Raw genomic sequence first — 14,766 nt, forward strand, 5'->3', positions numbered from 1 at the left:
ATTTTTCTTGAAACAGTTTTCCGCCTAATGCGCCGAACGGCGCGGGAGCACCTAAGTTAGTAAGAATAGCACATTATGTTTTTGAAATACATTTTTTTTCATAGCAAGATAATGCATGTAGATACCACAGAATACGTATTTTGTTGGCTTTCTATACCGAAAATTGTGCTTGGCAGTGGGGCGAAGCCCCGCGATGGGGGAGATCTGAGCTAGCTGACTGGACATCTTTCTTTTTTTTTTCCTCTTGATTAAGGCCGCTTCGCTTCTTTTGCTTTCAGAGAGGATCGTCCCAGCACAGTCTGTCTCCGTGCACTTCAGTCTTAGGCTGTTTCTTCCCACATACTTTCTTTGATGTTTGTGGCTCTCATGTCTCGCTTGCAGACATTTCTATAGGTTAGTCTTGGGCGGCCCTTGGTTCTCCCTCCACAAGCTCAGCATATAAGAAATCTTTCGGGATTCTACCATCTGGCATGCGGGTGACATGTCCGAGCCAGCGTAGTCTTCTTTGTATCAGGAGAGCATACATGCTGTTCATATTGGCCAATCTCAAAATTTCCTGATTGGAGACATGGTCCCTCCAAGAGATGCGCATTATGCGCCTCATGCAGAGCAAGTGGAAACTATTCAATCTGTGATCTTGGTACATGTATGTTGACCAGCTTTCACTGCCATAAATCTAAGTTACTGGCACTTGTTGAACCCAAGTAGGTAAATTCCTGCACCACCGTAAGAGTGTGGTTTCCCATATGTATCACAGTTATTTCTGAGATGTCTTGTGTCAGGATGTCGGTCTTGGAAAGATTTATTGTAAGACTAAACTCTTGACAAGCTGCTGTCAAGGCATTCACTAGCTTCAGTAGACCTCCTTGTGAATGAGATACGAGTGCCGCGTCATCGGCAAACAGCAGCTCCCTTATCAAGATACACCGTCTTTTCGTTTAGACTTTTTAAGACATGCCAGGTTAAAGAGCCTTCCATCGGATCTGCTATGGATATATATTCCATCTTTCATGGATTTAAAAGCACTAGTTAGTACGACTGAAAAGATGATGCCAAATAGTGTAGGGGCCAGTACACATCCTTGTTTTACACCACTCTTGATGGAGAATGACCTGGAGGAGGAACAGTGAACATTGCCCTGCATATTTTTGTGAAAAGCTGACACTAGTTTCCTTGACTTATTATTTGGACAGCCAATTCTCTCAAGTACAGCAAACAGACCGCTTCTGCTAACAAGGTCAAAAGCCTTGGTCAAATTAATAAATGCTATTATATATTTACTAGAATTACCCACCGATTACGCCCGTCTATTTGGTCCCAGGCTATATAATGTTTATTATGACATAGACTCCTTTACTTTGTTTTTCTTATTATAATTTCGACTGGCCAGTATATTTAAGTATCGTATCCTCCCTCTCTCTCCAACTCTATCCTTAACAAACTATTTACACTACCTCACATTCTGACTATCCTAATGCTTTTCACTATTTCCAAAAGTATGATAAGCTCAGTAATATTTGCCAGGGACTTTTTCACTTTTTACTTCCAGTAAATCGTAACGGTCACAGAATACTTTGGCAGTATCCCCCCCCCCATTTTTTTACCGCTTTGATTGATACTTTCAACATTTTAGCAATAACATTTTTGGTTAATTTATACGTGATACGTTTGTTTCATCATCATTATCATCAAACTCCAGTTGAGTGAGGGCTTGAGAGGCTCAAATCCTCTCTAGCAAAAGCCCAGGACAGAAACCCTACTGTCTTGCGTAGTGCATAAATGTCGCCATACAGGTCGAGAATTTTTGGTTTACCAGACCTGTCGAGACGGAGATCAGCAAGTCTGGGGCAGTCAAACAGAATATGACGCACGGTTTCCTCTTCTACGTTTGATTTGAACGGCCCGCTTTTAAAATACCCTCCTATACACACTCACTTCTGACTTGTCAATTAGTTATCACTTTTCTGTCCCCCCCCCTTTTTTTTTTTTTCGCTCCAATTCCGACCCCCCCCCCCCCCAATTCTTTAAAAAAAAATTGAGATGTACAATGTTATTAATCTGTTTGGAACGGTCCGAATGACAACGCTACCACTCTCATCCATATACATTTTAACCTTGAATTCGATTAACGCTTCCTTTTTCTACCCCTCCCCTTCTCCTTAGGAAATTGTACATATATTTTTGTGTATTCATCGTGCTGTTTGCGCTCTGGACTGCCGTTCTGACGTCTCAATGGTCCCGGGCTCAAACCCTAACCCGCTCCCATCCCCCGTCGTCCTAAAGGAGGCTTGGACTAGGAAGTAAATCTTCAACTCTGAAGGAACATGTAAAAAAAATATTTTACAAACAAACATAATAGAAATAAATCAAAATCGGTTTGACTCTTTTCGACCTGAACCTTTTTTTAAAAATTATTATTGCATAGAACGCTAAATAATAATTTGGTCAAACGCCCCACTCCTAAACACACACCGTTCAACTTTCCATTATAATAATTTTGGTCCATAATTCGGACTTCGTTACATTGAATTAGAATGGCCCACTTCTATCGACCCCCATCACACAAACCCATACTTCCGGCCTGAGAAGTCTAGATTCCGTTTTCTAATTTTTTTTTTTTAATTCCTGAATTTTTTTAGTTTAACATTCTCTCCCCCCCCCCCCCCACCAGATGGTTACAATTTTTTTTTTCAGTCGCTAGGCTCCTAGGCTCCATTAATCTAGTGAAGTGAATAGCCGAATTAATTTTTGAATGGATCTTTTTTTAAATTGCACGATTATGCATTGTAGATGCATCAGAATATGCATTTTTTAAAATTAAATACCTGATATTTTGTTTAGTGTAGTAGTTAATAGTGGATGCTCGTTTTAAGTTTATGTTGAAGAAGAAATGTGTATAAGTTTTTTTTTTTACAAGACTTATATTTTTATATTGCTTTAAACATTATTTAAATATGCTTTATTTTATTTTCCTCAGGAAATCCCTACTCATCTTGGTTTAAATATTGCATAGGTAAATGTAAGTATCACATAATGGGCAGTCAACTATTATTGAGTAAATAATGAAGATTTTCCCTAAAAATATTGTATAAGGCTACGAGCCGACCCGCGGCATACGCCTCCTCCCCCCTCTTTTTTTCTGAACCTCGCTAACTGACATCGCAAAAGATACGTGGGGTAACTCTAGTCTGCTTTCAGAAATAAAAAAAGTTATCTTTTATAAGGACTTTTTCGTCGCATGGTTTGGCCATGAAGAGAATTATATTATATTATATATATATATATATATATATATATATATAAATATATATATATATATATATATATATATATATATATATATAAAGTGTGTTTATTTTCCACTTGCTAGTAAGTTACCAGCTTGGCCTTTGGACCTAATGGTTTGTTTTGTGAACTGTTCCCCGGGCATGCTACCCTGCCTCATAGTGGCGCCCGGGTGGAAACGATTGTAAGAGGAAACGATTAGGCTAAAGGGTAGCAAAACAAGACTCCCGTGGGGGTGCCTAACGGGGTGCGAGAGCATCCTCATTGCACTGTGCGGAGTTGTAAAAAAGCTAGAACAACCTTGTCAAAATCCAGGCGGTGTTCCTCAAGGAGCCGTTACATAAATGGCGTGTCCTGCTCGGTTAGCCTGGTATAGAAAAGGAAAATGGCGCGGGTCTTAGTGTACGCAGCCTCTTGCCGCGAGTCTGACCCACCCGTCAGACAGAACAGTGTACACTGTTCATTTTCAGGCCAGTGAGAGTGAGCTCTTGTTCACTTTTGCCGGCTAAGAGTTCCAAGAGCTGAAGGCTCAACTCTATCTGACAGTTTCAAGAAGAAGAAGAAGAAGAAGAAGTGAACTGTTCCTATGTATATATATATATAATCTCTTCGTGGCCCAACTATGCGGGACACAACGATGAAAAAGTAATGGGGAGATAACCTTTTATTTCTGCAAGGCGAACTAGAGTTACCCCACGTAACTTTTCGCGGTGACAGCGAGCGAGGCTCTAAAAAAAAAAAAGAAGGGAAGGGCGTATGCTACGCCGCGGGTCGGCTTATTTTAAATATTTAGACTAATAACTAGATATAGCCCCAAATGATTTCCATGCAGCTAACCCTGATCCTTTTTATCCTGGGTAATTTCCAAACGTGACGTATTTTCAAGCCTTAAGTCTGTGATGAGCTCAAATTTGCTTTGAAACATCCGATAGGTGTTCCGAATGGATGACTATAATTGAGTTTCCATGAAGCTTAATGCTCATCAAGACCTTATTTCGGCTAAAAGTGGTCATTTGTTGACCTGAAGCCTGTGACCTTATAAGTTGTTGTTTGTGTTGACCTAAGACCTAGACCTTAGAGAGGCTAAAAGTTGTCATGTGTTGACCTGAAGTCTGTGACTTAAGAAGTTGTTGATTTTCTGACAATAATGTGTATCATACAGTGGCCTAGGTGGCTTTTACCGAATGAGACGTTACCTTGCCTTATTGTATATGATTGCTATTTATTTATTTGTGATACATGACTTCTGTGGTGTATCATACTATTTGGCTGGTTAGTTAAGAGCCAGTAACTTATTCTGTTATTTGACTTAGTAAATAATTATTGTTATCATTGTTAAGTCTTATGATTTGCTTACATTAATTATATATCTGAAAGTTATACTTAATAACCTGTAAAATATAAGAAGGGACCACTATACCACTGGACGAACGTGCCAGCACACCTTAAACACTGATCGTCTGATCTTAATAACCTAATTCTAGCTATAGACCACATGGAAACTCATTTATTGACGACACTTTTCATGGACTCTTTTTTATTTATACCCGCTACTAAGTAATATTAAGTGATCACATGTGTCCATAACATGGGTGCCTTTTAGAAGCAACTTCTTTCTTTATGTAACAGTAGAATTCAAAGTAGATCCTGGAGAAACCTTTCCGCCGAGTTAAAACTTTGAGAACAATACTAATATCGTATCAGCTTAATTAACAAAAACAAAAATAAAACAAGAAAAACACTTCATTTTTTTTAAAACAAGCAAAATATATTTTAAAAAATACTTCTGTTTTAAAAAAAACTAAGCTTATTTAAAAATGATGAATTCTGCCCTAAAAATTGTTTGGCTGACATATTTGGTCCGTGAAAACTATTTTGAATGAAAGAAGGATGCACTATTTAGCTTTAGGTAGCTACTTACCTATGTGAAATGATTTGCAAATTTAAAACAAGCAAAATAAAAAAAAAATCCTTTAAAAAAAATAAAGTTATCTAAAGGGAATGAAATTTTCCTTAAAACCAAAAATGTACAAGTTATTTCCCTTATTCTATATGAAACAAAATAATTAATTGCAAATAATTAATGGACCAATAGAGTATTTTTGTTTATCTATTCAAGTTTAGTTTGTTACAAAAAATAATTGTTTAAAGAATCAACTTATTCAAGGAATGCACAATGAGCAAATAACGTGAAGACTAAAACCAACAAATTATCTGTAAATACTGAAGCACTAGTTTCCCTTGCTGGTATTCAACAAAATAATAAATCACAAGAGTCTTATTATCTAATTGTTTAATTCTTATTCTTTCATGTCTTGTCTATGCCAATAAATAACTGTTCGAAGTTTTAACTTGATCTGAGTATGCATGTGGGAGAAATAACGTGTACACACATTTTTCAGAGACATACAGAGAGACAGACAGATTGTGATTTGATATAAGCTTTGTAAAAAACCAATATCTCTATTTTAAAACTCAAAATAAAATAAAGTGACTAACCAAATAATTTTAAAATATTTTATTTAATTCTGGTATCGTGACAGCTGCTTTTACGTACGATTTTTTGTTTTGGACTCAGCCAGCTGGCAAAAGACATGCTTGTGGATTATTTATTGGTATGCTCATTATATGGACATCTTCATCTAACACTAGACCTAAAGTTCCGATTTATAACTCTTTAAGATCCAATCTAGATCTAATCTGGAGCCTAAATGTAATCTATATTAGATTTACGTTTAAAAAAAAAGAAAACTTTAATGATACGCCCTTTAGCCTTACGTAACGACGCATGTGTATATCTAAATATTATCTCACAAAATGTATCCAATTTATCAACATTAATCTTGCACTTCCTAACCCAGCTCCATCTCGACACAGTCATGATTGGTGCCTACCTCGGCATATGAGTCAACCATATTATATACATCCAGTTTGCAATCCAGGAATGTATGGACCGTTTTGCCAACTAAAATGCAGTACTCACTGCTACGGTCAAACTTGCACCAAGTACTCGGGTCAATGTGACAAAGGATGTATGGGCTATGATAATCCACCCCATTGTTCAAAAAGTAAGTTCTTAATGTTGCTTTTATTTGGGCTAAGATAATCCACCACAGTGCTTAATGTTGCTTTTATTTGGGCTTTGATAATCCACCACAGTGCTTAATGTTGCTTTTATTTGGGCTTTGATAATCCACCACAGTGCTTAATGTTGCTTTTATTTGGGCTTTGATAATCCACCACAGTGCTTAATGTTGCTTTTATTTGGGCTATGATAATCCAACACATTGTTTAAAAAAAAGGGCTTATTGTTGTTTTTATTTTCATTCCATAGAATTTCGAATTATGTACTTTTTTTTTCTTTAACATTACTATTTAGACGTTACCTTGTTGACGTTACCTTGTAGACTTTATGTGTTTCATGTTACCTTTTAAATCTTACTATTTGTATGATACCTTTTGTGAGTTACCTTTTAGGTGATTACATTTTAGAATTTATTTTGATATCAAAGTCCACTACGATCAATGATAGACATGAGTTTGATCATTACTTTTTTTTTCTTTTTCGTAGCCTGGCTAAAGGTATTTTAAAAATTGCTTTAATATAGCGCATCTGTCACGTTTATATCATGCTTAGTACGCTATGATCCAATCTCATTTGTGAGCCAGTGAAGTGAGGGGGGGAATATGGGAGTAGGTTTCCTTGCCGACTTTATGTGCTCTGGAAACAGAACTCAGCTCAATCCGGGATTCAAACTCTAGGCCCCTTGTTAGTTGAACAAGCGGTTTCTCTCTCTCAGGCACACGACTTATTCGTGGGCCTTGGAAGTGGTAAGGCCAATGCCCCTCCTCTAGGTTAGAGTCTAGAGCAGTGGTCGTTTCCTTGCCTTTCGACTCGCAGTGCAAGAGAGGCGCATTGCGTGAAGACTACTGCTCCAATAAGTCGGGGGGCTGATATATCCTACTAGGCAAGCTGACGCATGAGCTGGTCTTCATAGAGTTTTTGCAGTGGCGTAGCTAGGGTTGGGAAAGAGGGGGGGTCCAAATTCCAAAAGCCCCCCGAGCCCCCACTTGAGAAAGCCCCCCCCCCCAAAAAAAAAAAATGAGTGTCCGAAATTTGTTTTTACCTTATATAATTCTCCATTTTCTCATGCCAGGATGTCGAACGTCAAAATGTAGGGGCCCCTAGAAAGGTCAAGCCCCCCTCAGGGCACTAAAATCCCTTGCATCCCCACTGCGTTTCTGTAGTGAAATCACGTTTATTACAAAGTCCTTTATTTCAGCTCGCCACCACCATTATGAATGCTTCTATATAATTTATAAAACAATCGTCTTTAATATGTGTAAACGAAAACATTGCCTATATTTGCCATTATTATAGTTTACAAATCTCAAGATTAAATAGTTTTTAGCTATTTGCATTTTTGTTGGCCTCATTTGTCAGAGAACGCCCATGCTCATTTCAGAGTGCCGAAAAGATTTCTGGGGAAAAAATTGTGAATCTAGATGCTCTACAAATTGTTTAGACGGAGTGTGTCATCACGTGACGGGCACATGTGTAAACGGATGTAGCGGTTTTTTAGATCCACCAAAATGTGTAACACGTATGTTGGTTTACTAGATAGATAGATAGATAGATAGATAGATAGATAGATAGATAGATAGATAGATAGATAGATAGATAGATAGGTAGATAGATAGATAGATAGATAGATAGATAGATAGATAGGTAGATAGATAGATAGATAGATAGATAGATAGATAGATAGACAGACAGACAGACAGACAGACAGACAGACAGACAGACAGACAGACAGACAGATAGGTAGATAGATAGATAGATAGATAGATAGATAGATAGATAGATAGATAGATAGATAAATAGACAAATAGATAAATAGCTAAATAGATAAATAGATAATTAGATAGATAGATAGATAGATAGGTAGATAGATAGATAGATAGATAGATAGATAGATAGACAGACAGACAGCCAGCCAGACAGACAGACAGACAGACAGATAGATAGATAAATAGATAGATAATTAATTAATTTATATATATTAACATTGATTGATTGATAGATCATTTTTTGAAATCCATTATTTAGCTTGTCTTGCTGGAACCTGGGGTGAAAACTGTGAAATTAAATGCTCAGAAGATTGTCACAACAGATCATGTGATCCAAGAATTGGACAATGTGACAAAGGATGTAATGGGTTCAGTGATCCACCAGAATGTTCCACTGGTATGGTAAATAGGTCTCATTTGTTTCAACGATTTTAGAAAATCATGTACTACAATGGTCTGATCATTATTGATATATATTGTTTCAGCTTCACAGACTTAGTGACGATTCTATTAAAGCTTCAGATTATAAAACCAAAAGAATGTTGTATATGATTGGGATAGACAGTATTTTTTAACCACTAAAATAAGAGGCTTAGGCATGGTGGCTGAGAGGTAAACCACTTGGCTTCCGAAATAGGGGACCCGGGTTCAAATCCTGGTTAAGACTGGGCTTTTAAATTTCGGGATCTTTTGGGCGCCTCTTGAGTCCACCAAACTCTAATAAGTACTTGAGTTAAGGGGTTCTTCATAAATCTTGGGCCAAAGAAACAGATTTCAATCCTCTGTCCTATATATCGCAAGGTCTGAAACAAGCAAAATAAAAAAATAAATATTTTAAACAATATCAAAGCCTATCTAAGGAAAGAGGTTCCCAATGACAACTACATCTCTCAGTTATCTATAAGATATTTCCCTTTTTCGGCATTAAACGAAATATTAATAATTAATATACCAAAATCGTTAATATATTTATTGATTCGTGCGTTGTTACGTACAATAAATAATTGTTTAAAGTTTTAATTTGATTCGAGAATATGCGTGGAACTCCGTGGAAGAAAAAAATGTGTACAATAATTAGAGGGACAAAACTCTAAATATTTATTTGTATCTGTGAATACTGAGGGATTACTTTCCCTGGTTGGTATCAAACAAAATAATTAATTACCAGTCATTTGAAAGACAAAGGCATAGCCATCGACTCCAAAATCAGACTGATGCGTTCCCTGGTCATGGCCACATTATTATATACTTTCGAGTCTTGGACGCTGTCTGCAGCACTAGAGAAGAGGAATTGAGATGCTACAGAAGGATCCTAGGCATCACATTTTAAGACCGCATTAAAAACGAAGAGATTAGAGTCAAGGTTATTACAGTGATTGGACCCACGATGACCTGCTATTTAAAAAAAAACAACAACTAAAAAACTAAAACTCTATGTCCATATTAAAAGGTCTTAGGGGCTCACTGAACAGTGCCATGAAAAAGAAAAAAAAAGGCAGAGAGAGAGAGAATGGATATGTTATGTAAAAAAAAAATGCTGGTCCTATAGTGTATAAAATGCAATAGTATGCCACAGATCTTCTTACCATACGGATCGAGATTATTGGTTCATTGTAATCTACAAATATTTACGGGTTTAAGTTTATTTCTCAGTTTGCGTTGAAGGAACCTGGGGACATAACTGTCGATGGAACTGCTCGAATAAGTGTTACGGTGGATTATGTGACAGTGTTAGTGGAGAGTGTGACAATGGATGCGACGGATTCAGTAATCCACCATATTGTGATAAAGGTAAAAAATAATCCTAAGATTGAAATACATTTAGAAATGATTAAATAATCGTGGTATATCATAAAAGCGAAGGAAGACAGCTCTTAACAGTCCAATGCCCGGAACTCTTGGTGACCTTTCTCTGGAGAAGACCATTCGTAAGGAAATAGTCTAATGTAGTATTTGTAGGCGTTAGTCGTTGAAGAAAAGATTAAATGAAATTCACTTTTAAATACTAAACGTCAAAATATATTTGAAATAACCTGCCTAGATATAATGATTTCATTATATATATATATATATATATATATATATATATATATATATATATTATGTAAATTCATAAAAAGATGACAATGTCTTATATTTTCAAGAAATTGATCTCATTTGTTCCAATTGTAAATACGTCCATTAAATTACAAGATCTTTCTCTGAAAATTAAAGAAGGTACAGTATTTTAGACGGCTGCCTAGTTTTATCTGTGACATACATATTTGGCGTTGACTTCAGCTCTCTTTTCAACCTCTACGCCAGTCTTCGTTCTCAAATCTATATCCTGCAGACTTTGTAACAGACCTTTAACTTCTCTTACGGAAGCAACTTGCTAAAACTCCAAGTCGGAATTCGAACCCCGACCCCGGTTCGTAACCCAAGCGCTTTATCGTATTATTCTGTATGCAACAATGATCTTTCAATACGGCGTCATTAATATTGTTTATATTCAGGTAACTATTTCTCAGTCTTTCTCTTTTACCTTTGTTACGTTTTTTCTTTAGGTTCCATTATATCGTCACCACATTTTCTCATACCGTTTTATCCCCGTTTTTTCACTTTTTACATAAAGAACATAAAATTATTCTTAAAAATCACTCTAATATTAAATTTATTTTTTAAAAAAAAAGCTTTCTTAAGGGGAATAACTTAAAATCTGCAGCCATATATCTCAATACTGTAATAAGAATTATTTCAATTTTCCCATGTCAAATATTATTACTTAATCACCACTATCTAATTAAATTGATTTATGTGTTGTCATCGACAATAACTAATAGTGTAAAGTTTCAACTTGATTCGAGAATGGGAAGTGGGAGAATGAAACTACATAAAATTTGGATCTTACCAACAGACGGACACAATGAGTTGAAAAAAGATTTGAACATTCAATCTATTTTTATCAGAAATATGCTTTTTTCATTGTTAAGTTTGTGGCAATGGAACCTGGGGATATGATTGTCAGTGGAACTGCTCAGAGAATTGTTATGGTGGATCATGTGACAGTGTCAGTGGAGCGTGTTTGGATGGATGCGAAGGTCTCAGTAATCCACCAGATTGCGATTTAGGTATACAATTCAATCTTGTTTTGTTAATTAATTATTGATACAACTCGATCTTTGATAGGAATAAGTTTATATTGTATAAATTCTGTAACAGAAAAGGACTTAATGACATACACATTCAATCGACGTAACAAAACCAAACAAATTACGCAAAATGTAATGTAATAATACAATAGGCTAGTAATTAAGCCCAGTTTCTTGCCGGAGCACTACGGGAGGATTAGTTCTCCTGCTCTCTTCCCAATCATCGCAGGTAAGTATGGCTGCCTGGTCGTGCGGTTTGCGCGCTGGACTGTCGTTTGGATTTATCGATGGTCGAGGGTTCAAATCCTGCCCGCTCCCATCCCCCGTCGTCCAGCGGGAGGTTTGGACTAGGAAGTAAACTATCTTCAACTCTGAAGGAACATCCGAAACATGTAAAACATTTTACAAAACAAGTAGAAATAAGAACTAACAGAAACTTTTTTGTTAACATTATGGTAGGTTAAAAAATTGTGTGGGTTACAGTGGCGTAGCTATGAATTTGTCATCATTTTGGGGGCCAGGGGGCTTGACCTCTTTGGGGGTTCGGCATTTTAAAAAATTCGACATCATGACATGATATAATTGCGTAATATTTAATATTTAATGTAAATCAAAAATTCGAACACTGATATGGGGGCCCCCCCATCAAGTGGAAGCCTGGAGGGATTTTCCAATTCTTCCCCCCTCAATCTCCCACCCTAGCTACGAGACTGGTGGGTTATCTCAAGACCATATTGCTATAAAAAGCCTTAAGATTGACCTGCGTTGTTGCAACCTCTGGGCAGCTTAGATCAATTGCTCAGATATTCTATAACTATTTGTCTCAGTAAGCTAGGGGACAGATTTAATAGACAATAGATTCTTGAGACTGCCTAGTGAGGCCCTAGTCATCCCTAGTGTATTGTGTATTGTTTGTAAATTGGACTTTTTCCTAACAAAAAGTTTGTCAAGTTTAAAGGTACTAATCTTTTGAAATGAATGTTCGCTGTGTAAGGTGTAGTAATAAAAGATAGAAATTACGTTCAATTAACAAAGACCTTGAACGCTCCATATAAAACAGCACAAGCCAAACTAACTAGAAAGTTTTTAATTACACAAGTAAGAACACCTTCTACATACTTTCCTTATTAGGGTGAATTTATGTAGAGAGGAGACACATTCTGATGAGAAAATCAACGAATTAACTCTTTATCTCTGTAATTATTTTCCACGTTCTGACAGAATTGTTCATATGTCATATTTGTACATTCTACCCTGTTATGATTAAAATTCAATTAAATTTTTATTTGTAATCAGAAAACGTTACTTTTGGTACAGAATTATGTGAGAATTCATGCAGTTTTTAAATAACACAAATACAAGTTTATAAAGACGAAAATTAATTTAATTTAGATGGACTACACTAGTGATAGTGTCGTTAATTAGGAGAAAAAGAGTTAAAAGATTTTATATAAAAGTCCAATTACAGAGATTTTCTCTGGATATTTCCAACATATTCCAAATACAGAAAAGAACCGAAGAAAAAGAAGAAATCCAAAAACTCAGTACGAATGCTGAAGTTGACAAGGACATTTGCGTCTGTACTTTGATGTCATCAAATTTTGAACGAAAAACCAAGGCTTACGGCTATCAATGTATTCCTTTGTTGATTCCACTAAAAGTGTATCGAACTAACACGCTGAAATCTGCAACACTATTGCGTTACCATCTTCGATCCATCAAAATAGAAATAGTATAATAATAATACATTAAAAATGGTATGTCTTAGAGTGCGACAATGGAACCTGGGGATTGAATTGTCAGCAGAACTGCTCAGAGAATTGTTTTGGTAGATCATGTGACAGTAAGAGTGGACAATGTAGCGTTGGTTGTCAAGGTTTTAGAAATCCACCGGACTGTGATATTGGTACGTACTTTTGACTTTATGTTTGTGTAAAATAAAAAAAAAGTTCAAGTCTTTCTTGAAAACTTCGATACAGAAAATTGGCTTTAAATAAGGAGTTATTTGAAATGCATGTATATTTCGTTACATAGGAAAAGGGTTGTTGTAAGATAGTGTTACACATTGTATATTTGGTTTTGGTAATCAAAATATTTTTCTAAGTTTTAGATATTTAAAAATAGTTTTGAAAATTCCAATATGGCTGTCGTTGCCTTGATAAAAATATTTAAACCCGATTTTTCAATTAACGAATTATTTAGATTTTATAAATGAAGTATTGACAAATTTAATTACCACATAAAAATAATAGGTATAAAGTCACACTTAAATTAATGTTGAATTTATGATATAAATAAAGTTCAGACGTTTTATCAGTTACAAGCTTATTTTTGTAATTAAGAAATATATGATACGTCAGTAATATCCGAAATACAATATCCGAAAGGCAACTAAATTTTTAGATACTAAAATAAACAGAGAAAGCAAAATATAAAATTTATTTTTATACATTTTTTATTTAGTCAATTAGAATACCGTCCAATGGATATAACATTATTAAATATTGCAAGACATATCTCCTTTTTTTTCTATATAAAACCCAAAAAATTTATTGTAATTAAAAAATCAACATTTTTTTTGTGTATTTCATTCATTGTTTTCATCAGACATGTAGATCATCTGTCCTGTAGAGTGCAAGATTTAAATGCGTAGCTTTAATTATTTTTACATAGTTTTTGACAAGAGTTATACAAATGTTCCACTTGATCCGAGAATGGGAATTGGAATAAAACGGTGTATTAGAATAAATCCGACAGACATCTAGAATGAGTTAAGCTTAGTAAAAATGTCCAATATTGTTGTAATTAGAATATGAATTTTATTTCTTAGAATGCCACATAGGAACTTGGGGACTCAATTGTCAGCAAAACTGCTCAGAGAAATGTTTTGGTGGATCCTGTGACAGTGTGAGTGGAGCTTGTGACAACGGATGTGTTGGTTTCAGTAATCCACCGGACTGTAATGCAGGTATAAAGTTTGACCTCTTGTATGTATGTATGCATGTGTGTGTGTATGTATGTATGTATGTATGTATGTATGTATGTATGTATGTATGTATGTATGTATGTATGTATGTATGTATGTATGTATGTATGTATGTATGTATGTATGTGTGTGTGTATGTATGTATGTATGTATGTATGTATGTATTTATGTATGTATGTATGTTTGGGTGTATGTCTGTCCTGTATGGAAATCAAAACCGTTTGTTCCTTGGTACTAACTGTAACCTTAACGCATGTATAGTTGCCCTAAAACAAACTAAAGACCCTCACAAAAAACAAAGTTGCCCAACTCTAGGAAAGTATTACTATTTCATGGATCTAGGCCATGTTTACATGAGACAAGATCGAAAGGATCTAGATTTAGATCTAATTTTAAGAACTACACTTTGCACAGATTGTTTTTTTACTTTGACACATGAAAATACAAAATATATTGTATTGATTTCATTAATTAATAAAATTAATCTTCAATTTTTTTTTTCTTTTAGGTCCC

General features: G+C 35.5%; 1 protein-coding gene across 2 annotated transcripts in view; it reads left to right on the plus strand.

Moving 5' to 3' along the window:
* Positions 1-14,766, plus strand: part of LOC106058801 (multiple epidermal growth factor-like domains protein 11) — a 48,053-nt gene that overhangs the window by 2,588 nt on the left and 30,699 nt on the right. Inside the window, exons 2-9 of one of the 2 annotated variants that reach the window (XM_056028448.1) lie at positions 2,978-3,019; positions 6,147-6,353; positions 7,752-7,889; positions 8,396-8,533; positions 9,790-9,927; positions 11,109-11,246; positions 13,036-13,173; positions 14,098-14,235. In XM_056028448.1, coding sequence (XP_055884423.1) covers positions 2,978-3,019; positions 6,147-6,353; positions 7,752-7,889; positions 8,396-8,533; positions 9,790-9,927; positions 11,109-11,246; positions 13,036-13,173; positions 14,098-14,235 — 1,077 coding nt within the window. The remainder of the gene's footprint in view (positions 1-2,977; positions 3,020-6,146; positions 6,354-7,751; positions 7,890-8,395; positions 8,534-9,789; positions 9,928-11,108; positions 11,247-13,035; positions 13,174-14,097; positions 14,236-14,766) is intronic. The other variant, XM_056028447.1, reaches the window with a different exon arrangement.

The sequence above is a fragment of the Biomphalaria glabrata genome, chromosome 5 (genome assembly GCF_947242115.1).
Source record: "Biomphalaria glabrata chromosome 5, xgBioGlab47.1, whole genome shotgun sequence".
Taxonomy (NCBI): domain Eukaryota; kingdom Metazoa; phylum Mollusca; class Gastropoda; family Planorbidae; genus Biomphalaria; species Biomphalaria glabrata.